Here is a 9,188-nt window from a genome sequence, read left to right on the forward strand (position 1 = left end):
GAACTTAACAAAAAAGGGGGGATACAGATGAATGTCCATTTTGTATCTGTGTATTCAAAGTGGTTAGGATAGATATATAGTTACATTCTCTTAATGAATATAGGGATTTGTTCTAATGATGTTTGTAAATAGGATATCATGTCCGCATCTTGTACAGCAATTAACCACTAGGAAGAATGTATGCAATGTATTAATTATTGAAAGTGTCCTACCAGTTTGGGTTGAAACTGTCTCATTGCTATTTGTTTCTCAATAAAATTATGGAAAAAATAAAATAAAATTAATTTTAATATGCTTTGAAGAAAACTAGAGATAAGAAAATAATTGGCTGGTGGAACTTCATTTCTTATTTACTAGTGACACTTGACCTATACTCTTTGTACCCTTATTTTTCAGTTCAAATGGTAAGATTTTTTAGTAGCAGGATGTTCTTTTTTCTTTTCCTCTCCCCATGAAAACTTTTGAGTGACAGAGCTGCCATAAGATGAACTTTAATGGAAAGGAAACCTCATTAGAGTGACCTAAATCAGTCAACAGTAGAACAATCAGGAATTCACAGCTGGCTCCTAGTTTAGTCTCTTGCCTTTCATCGACCTAGAGAAAACCTCTACAGTAGAATTAGAACTGACATTTGTCGACACTGTTTACAATGGATGATTTTTGCTAACTTGACAGGAAACTCACTTCCAGTTGAATACTGGTCAACTGCATGGATGATCCACAATGTTTTTCTCTTAGCTACCATAGTCTACTGGCAGAGACTTCATTAGGCAGACTTTTAGCAACTGTTACTCATTTACCTGTATCTGGTTTGAGGAAATGCCAGTATTGAATCTTATTGATATAAACAATACCTGGTAGCTGTATTGTCAAGCTTTAGTTCACTTACTAAGTTAAAATCATTGGGTTTTATAAACCTTAAGTCCTCTCCCAAGGTGCCTTTTCATCTTGCTAGCTGTGCTAATGTCAGTATATCTTAACTTATTTGCTGTTTTGTTTTGGTACCAGGAATCAAACAGGACTTTGCACTTGCCAGACAGATGCTCTGCCACTGAGCTATATCCTCAGCCCATATTTCCTGTTTAGTTAGGGATAATTATACTTCCTTTTTTTTTTTTTTTTTTTTTTATAACAGTACTGCAGATTGAGCCCAGAGTCTTTGCTTTGAGCTATATCCTCTTTTCTTTTTCATTTTTTAAATTATGAGACAAGGTCCTACCTGGTTGTCCAGGCTAGGCTCAAATTTAGTCCCTAGATTGCTAGGCTTACAGATATGTGTCACCACACCCAACTTTTAATCATACATTCTTAAAAGAAAAGGAGTAAGTGTACTTGAGGCACTGCTGTTCAGGCCCCAGCACTGCCAGAAAGTAAGAGTAAGTTTATTCCTTGATAATGATTTATTGATTTATTTATTTTTTAAATTTTATTTATTTGTGTGTGTGCGTGTGCATGTGTGGCCAGCTCAGCCCACCAGGGGGCAGGGCTGGCTGGCATGTGGTGCTAGGGGATCGAACCGCAGTCCCTGTGCTTTGCTAAGCTTGTTCTAAATAGGTGCTTTAGACCACTGAGCTATCTCACCAGCCCTGATAATGATTTATACTTACGAAAAAAACATAATTAAAGTACCTAATAGATCTTTACTATATCAACCTATTTTGGGGTGATGCAGGCTGAGCGTGTAGCCTGCCACTGAGCCATATAACCTTATGCTTCATTCCCTTCCACACCCTGCCTCTGCTTAAGACTATTTTGGTCTTTTTTTTTTTTTTTTTTTTTAATCTTTTATTTATTTGGTACGGGGCCTCACTTCACAGCTCAGACTCAGAGTGATCCTCCTGTGTCAGCCTCCAGTGCCGGGATTATAGGCATGCACTATGTCTAGTTCCAGGGCGGGACGGCGCTTCCAGGGTTGGCACAGCACGCGGTATCAGGGATCAAACCCAGGTTCATAGTGCTTGCCTGGCAGGCTCTTAGACCACCAAGCTATCTCCCCAGCCCATTATGGTGTTTTTGAGATAGGGTTTTATTATGTATCTCGGGTTGGCCTAGAACTTGGTCTTTGCCTCAACCTTGTAATTACCATGCCTGAGTTAAGGCTATATTTTTTATTTTTATTTTATTTTATTTTATTTTTTGTGGAACCAGGATTGAACTCAGGCCCTTGCTCTTGCCAGGTAAGCACTTATTCCACTGAGCCATCTCCCCAGCCCCTGTACTTTTTAAAGGTAGTGTTTGTCTGCCCCCACTACACATCCTCAGTACTGAGGATTCTCTATACTCCTTTTTTAAAATTCTGGGATTTTTTTTGAGTTAGGGTCTTACTTTTTTTGAGTTAGGTTTGAGGCCCAGGCTGGCCTCAAACTCATGGTGATCTTCCTATCTCAGCCACCCAAGTGCTGGGGATCTCAGACATGTGCCACCATGCCCAACTAAAAATCCTTTTTGAAACAGTCTCACTAAGTTGCCCTCAGTTAAGGCTGCTGGCCTCCAGCTCCTAGGCCCATGCAATCCGCCTTGCCTCAGCCTCCTTAGAAACTGGAATTAGGGTCATGTGCCACCACACCAGCAAATGCTTGCACCTTAATACAATTATCAAAAGTGCTTTGGGGGCCGGGGAGATGGCTCAGTGGAATAAGCGCTTGCCTGGCAAGCACAAGGGCCTGAGTTCAATCCCCGTTTCCGCAAAAAAAAAAAAAAAAATGTGCTTTGGATAAAGAGGGATCCATAGTTGATTAATCCATGTTCTAGGCATTTTTCTGTAGGTGCTATTATTTTCATTCGTTAAAATAGAACAGGTTGGGCTGGAGAGATGGCTCAGTGGTCTAAAGCACCTACTTAGAACAAGCTTGGCAAGGCATCAGGGACCGCGGTTCAATCCCCCAGCACCACATGCCAGCCAGCCCCGCCCCCTGGTGGGCTGAGCTGGCCACACACACACACACACACACACACACCTCTCTCTCTCTCTCTCTCAAATAAATAAAAATAAAAAAATAAAAAAATTTAAAAAAAAATAGAACAGGTTAAAAAAAAAATAGAACAGGTAATAATTTCTTAGTTCTAAAGAGATTGTCACCTGACAATTAATGCATCTTCCAAACTTAAGGCATGCAAAATCCAAAATTCATCATGGAGGGGCCGGGGAGATGGCTCAGTGGAATAAACGCTTCCCTGGCAAGTGCAAGGACCTGAGTTCAATCCCCGGTTCCACCAAAAAAAAACAAACAAACAAAATTCATCATGGAAAAGTATCTATGTGAGTCCAGGCACTCTTTAAATATTTTTTTCTTTTGGAGAAGTAGAATTGTGAGGAAATATTACTAACCCAGAGTTTTCTCCATAAAGAATTTTTGCTTATAGTACCTTTGAAACAGATAATAAATATTGTGGAAGACCAGAGGGATTAAATGAAATATTTCAAAGCTAAAAAAATCTTTGTAGAAACTTGAGTTTTGTACTCACTTATAGATTTAATTTGCAAGATAAGTCTAATTTGGGGCTGGTGAGATGGCTCAGTGCTCTAAAGCGCCTACTTAGAACAAGCTTAGCAAAGTACAAGGATCACAGTTCAATCCCCCAGCACCACATGCCAGCCAGCTCCACCCCCTGGTGTGCTGAGCTGGCCACACACAATAAATAAATAAATAAATAAATAAATAAATAAATAAATAAATAAATTTATTTTTTTGAAAAAAGATAGTCTAATTTGTCATGATAGATTCTGTGTAATAATGCTGGGGTTATTAAATGTAACAAAATGTCAACTATTACAATGGGGGGGGTTACTGTGCAAGAGACTTTTCTAACATTCATGAGGCCCTGCTTAGATAATATGAACATAATGCTATACAGACTGAATCAAGTCAAGGACTAGAAAAAGTTTAGCCTGAAGTTTTAAGTTTTAGTTTCTGAGAAGGTTGGTTTGTTTGTCTATGTGCCTATTGTGGTAAAACACATACCAAATTTGTCATTTTCATCATGTGTATCTCTATCATTCACTGATTTTTAAATGTATTCATAAAGTTGGGCTGGGGAGATGGCTCAGTGGAATAAGTGCTTGCCTGTCAAGCACGGGGCCTGAGTTCAATCCCCGGTTCTGCCCCCAAAAAAAAAAAAGACATAAAGTTGTGCCTCTATCACTATCGCTATCCATCTCTAAAACTCTTCATCTTATAAATTCTCTACCCATTAACACTTTCTAGGTGACTTGTATTACCTAATAGTCATGTGTGTATCACCAGTAGTTCAAGCCTTAGGAACATACTACATTCAAATCTTAGCCACTTGGCAGTTAGACATACAAAAGACAGCCTTGTAGTTGACCATTCTCCCTTCATTCCCCACCACCATTCTACATAAGAGTCCTTTTTATGTATTATCCCATAAAAACACCTCTTCTGCAGTACTCATAAAATGGTACATGGGACCTGAGGACTTCCATTTCCTTTCGGGTTTTTGCCTAGATCTTACCAGAGCTTTGGAGTTTGTTATGTGGTACTTGTGCTTGTTCTCAGGCTCTTACAGCACTACTTTCAGACGACAGCAAGTTTGGCTTCATTGTAATAGATGGCAGTGGTGCACTTTTTGGCACACTCCAAGGAAATACAAGAGAAGTCCTGCACAAATTCACTGTGGATCTTCCAAAGAAGCATGGTAAGATGGGAGGGAGCTCAAGCCCGTTTACTTTCTGTCTAGTAATAAAATCAGTCTCTGAGAAAAAGTTGCAGTTTATACTAAACTTGTGGTTGACGGAATGATGATTATTTTTTTTCTTAATGGCATGATTATGTTTAATTCTCAAGACATTTTGTGCTTCTTAATAATTGTCTGTTTTCTCACCACTTTTGTGTCAAAGGTAGAGGAGGTCAGTCAGCCTTGCGTTTTGCCCGTTTAAGAATGGAAAAGCGACATAACTATGTTCGGAAAGTAGCAGAGACCGCTGTACAGCTGTTTATTTCTGGGGACAAAGTGAATGTGGCGGGTCTTGTTTTAGCTGGATCAGCTGACTTTAAAACTGAACTAAGTCAATCTGATATGTTTGATCAGGTAAGTGAAAAGTAGATGCTCCATTGTATAAGCCCCAAAATGAGAGAAAGTCAGTCCTCAGTCTGAGCCCTGGAGAGTGCATACCTCCAGTTTACACTGATAAAATTCCCTGGGATAAAAACCTAAACTCTTTCTGGACTTGGTGGCACACACTTGTAATCCCAGCACTTGGAAGGCTGAGGCAGGAAAATCATTGTAAATTTGAGGCAGCCTGACAAGGTGTGGTGGTGCACACCTGTAATCCCAGCACTGAGGAGGCTAAAAACAGGAGGATCACCAAAAGTCCTGAGCTGCGTAGTAAGAAGTAAGACCCCATACACTGAGGGAGCCTGAACTACATAGCAAGTCCCTGTCTTAAAAAAAAGAAAGAAAGAAGTGCTCTTAAGTGTTTAATTGTAGATGCTACTAGCTACATAGGTAGGTAGGCAAACGAAGTATTTTTTACTTTTGAGCAAAAATGAGGTTATCTCTAGAGTCATCTTTTTTTTTCCCCATTTTCATAATTGGCTTGTGATTACAAAATTTTTCATACAGTGAATACTGCTTCTGTAGGAACACTGAAATATGGACCAAAAAAATGTATAAAACTTAACTAATCACATAAAATTTTGTTTCACTCAACAAAATTTCTAAGAAATACACAATTGATAGCCTGTAGTACCTATTACTATGCTTAACACACTGAGCTCTCAGTAAATGACTGCTGAATGGGTGAATGAGTTTATGAATCCATGGTGTGGGAGAAAACTAGTAAGACTTAATTCCATATAGTGCACATCAATGTTTATTACTTACTTTGTGTGTGTGTGTGTGTGTGTGAGAGAGAGAGAGAGAGAGAGAGAGAGAGAGAGAGAGAGAGAGAGAGAAACCGGGGATTAAGCTCAGGTCCTTGTGCTTGCTAGGCAAGCACTTCTTCTACTGAGCCATCTCCCCAGCCCCTTCCATTACTTTTGAAAGTTAGAATCTGTCTATCCATCTCTCTTCCATTACTTTTCAAAGTTAGAATCCATCCATCCATCCTGTTTCTTAAATGAAAGTTGAATGTAGGTCATAATAAAACCAAATAGAGGCAGGATGTGGTGACACATGCCTATAATCCCAGCACTCAGGAGGCTGAGGCAGGAGGATTGCTGTGAGCTTAAGGCCAGCCTGAGCTGCATAACAAGACCTTGTCTCAAAAAGACAAAAAAAAAAAAAAGTAACAGTACCATTACCTCTTCCCCCAAAGAAAAACCTTGTTGTTCTTCAGGCCAGGGGTATGTAGCTCAGTGATGAAGTGTTTGCATAGCATGTACAAGGCTCCAAATGTGGGGGTGGGGCTTGTAGTGGGAGAGTGGACGTACAAACGTAGCTTTCAGTTAAATGGTGTGGGTTTGTGGGTATGCATTAGGGCACATTCTCACACATTTCTGGCCTCTTGAAATCAGCCATTTTTAGGTTGGGATCCTTTTGGGACCTTATGAAGGTGGCTGCTTTACCATGATTTGCTTTAAAGTGCTTTATTATCAGAGAAGCTAGAAGTTGTTTTTTTCATTTGCTTATTCCTGGATATAAATAAAGCAGTGACACTTAGCAATATGGCAGAGCTGTTCTATGACATGGACACAGCCATGACACATTTCTAAAGTATTCTTTATCACTTTTTGGCAAGAGTCAATAACTCTCCATTTCATTCACAAGAAATGTATTATTGTTTCGTGTAATGAATTCCTTTGTGGGCAGTTGGTTAGAATGTGTGATATAATTAGCTGTGAAAGTTTGCCCTGGCAATGGTCACTCCAATAGCTGCTTTTGAATAAACTGGGTTCCTTCCTCATTTAGCTTTGTTGCCATTAAAAGATAGTGTTTGTAAAGGTGTTCTAAACTAATGTTTTTGTTTTTGTTTTGTGTCAGAGGTTGCAATCAAAAGTTTTAAAGTTAGTTGATATATCATATGGTGGTGAAAATGGATTCAACCAAGCTATTGAGTTATCTACTGAAGTCCTCTCCAACGTGAAATTCATTCAAGAGAAGAAATTAATAGGTATCACTAAAGTGCAACTATTTTGCTATTTATAGTATTTGTGTGTATATAGAGATATGCAGGTGATTATATGTGTTAAGCAAGACATGGAAAAGTTAGTAATGCACATTTAACATTTTTATTAAGATTTTGTAGGGTCCGTGGAGATGGTTCAGTAGAATAAGTGCTTGCCTGGCGAGCACAAGGGCCTGAGTTCAATCCCCGGTTCTGCAAAAATATAAATAAATAAATAAAATAAAATTTTGTAGTGGGCCATGGAAGCACATACCTGTAATTGTAGTACTCAGGAGGATCACTGAGAATTTCAGGCTGGGTTGGGATACATAGTTCAAGGCAGCCAGCCTAAACTACATGAGACCCTTTGTCAAGGGGAAATAAATTATAATCTTTAGTCATTAGCACTACTAAATGTGTGCCTACAAGGCAAAATATAATACACAGCTATCCCTCAATATTTCCAGAGGGCCAGTCTCAACACCCTATGAATATATAAATCGCATAGGCTCAAGTCCTTTGAAGCAAGATAATGAGGTGTTATTTATCTTTAGATTACTTGTTTTTAATGTATTTGGTACAGGGTCTCACTATGCAGCTTGGACTTAGTGATCCTCCTGTTTTCAGCCTCCCCAGTGCTGAGATTACAGGCATGCGCCACCACTGTCTTGGTTGCCAGCTCAGCATACTGAGGGGCAGGGCTAGCGCAGCATGTGGTGCCAGGGATCAAACCTCAGTCCCTGTATTTGCCTCAGCAAGCGTTTAGTCCACTGAGCTATCCTGCCAGCCCTCTAGATTACTTACAGTGCCAGTACAATGCAAGTGATACATAATTGTTGTATTGTTCGGAGAGTAACATCAAGAAAATGTTTGCATATGTTTGGTACAGATGGAGCACTTTCATGAGTCTAGCTACTTAATACACATCAGCAAAATGTTACCTTTTTTTTTTCTGAATATTTTCAGTCCACAACAGGTTGAATTTGTGAATACAAGAACCAACTCTGTTGTATTGTCTTGTCCCTAATTCGTAGGACGATATTTTGATGAAATTAGCCAGGATACAGGCAAGTACTGCTTTGGAGTTGAAGATACACTAAAGGCTTTGGAAATGGGAGCTGTAGAGATTCTAATAGTCTATGAAAATCTGGATATAATGAGATATGTTCTTCATTGCCAAGGCACAGAAGGTAAGAGCATTAGAAAATACAGTTGCTCTTTGTTACTTTCCTGTGTGTTCAGGAAGCGTGTTGGGGAGGGCTGGCTGATTTCAGGAGCAATCAGGAACACCCTTATGTTCCCATTTTTAGTGTGGAGGACATCACTGCATAGATTTTTGTTTGACCTATTCCGTGTCTTCAGATTGCTGAGGACTAGGTCTGTATCTTCAGTGTCTTTGATGTTTCTTTATGGTAGAAGCATTGTACCTGGTAGATGCTTGGTGTATGGTAAGATACTCATAGGAAGGAGGTTGATAGAGTAAGTTCAGGAGCTCTTTCTCATCTAATCTTTATGGGGTTTTACTATTAGTATATGAGAACCAGATTAACCATTTTCCCTTTTAATACTACAGAGGAGAAAATTCTCTATTTAACTCCAGAACAAGAGAAGGATAAATCTCATTTCACAGATAAAGAGGTACGTGTTTTTGTTTGATGACAAATGCAAGAAGCCTTAAGTCCATGTGTTAGAGCAATAACAGCATAGTGATCAGCCTGAAACTGAACCTCACATTAATGAAGAGAGCAGCAAGAGGCAGTCACCTGTGTGCCACTCACTGACCTGATTCTAAGGAAGGAGGCTAAGTCGTGATTAAAGCAGTTAAGCAACTTGGAAAATGTTCTCATTACTGAAATAATAGAAAGGGGTTGTGCAGTACTGGACATTGAGCTCAGGGCCTTCACACTAAGCTATATCCTTAGTCCTGTTAATTTATGTCAAGACGGGCTCGCTGAGTCTTCAGGCTGCCAGCGCTGGTCTCAAGCTGGGATGACGTGCACTTAGGCATGCACTATACCACACCTGAGAGGAATGTTTAATTTATTTTATTTTTTTAATTTTATTTATTTATTTGTGTGTGTGTGTGTGTGTGTGTGTGTGGCCAGCTCAGCCCACCAGGGGG

At 39.5% G+C, this 9,188-nt stretch overlaps 1 protein-coding gene across 1 annotated transcript in view; it reads left to right on the top strand.

The window, feature by feature from the left end:
• The window catches only part of Etf1 (eukaryotic translation termination factor 1), a 39,091-nt gene that overhangs the window by 26,229 nt on the left and 3,674 nt on the right, over positions 1-9,188 (top strand). Inside the window, exons 5-9 of the mRNA XM_004643252.3 lie at positions 4,518-4,656; positions 4,859-5,049; positions 6,943-7,072; positions 8,101-8,256; positions 8,640-8,704. Coding sequence (XP_004643309.1) covers positions 4,518-4,656; positions 4,859-5,049; positions 6,943-7,072; positions 8,101-8,256; positions 8,640-8,704 — 681 coding nt within the window. The remainder of the gene's footprint in view (positions 1-4,517; positions 4,657-4,858; positions 5,050-6,942; positions 7,073-8,100; positions 8,257-8,639; positions 8,705-9,188) is intronic.

Source organism: Octodon degus, unplaced genomic scaffold (genome assembly GCF_000260255.1).
Source record: "Octodon degus isolate 3935 unplaced genomic scaffold, OctDeg1.0 scaffold00169, whole genome shotgun sequence".
Classification (NCBI taxonomy): Eukaryota; Metazoa; Chordata; class Mammalia; order Rodentia; family Octodontidae; genus Octodon; species Octodon degus.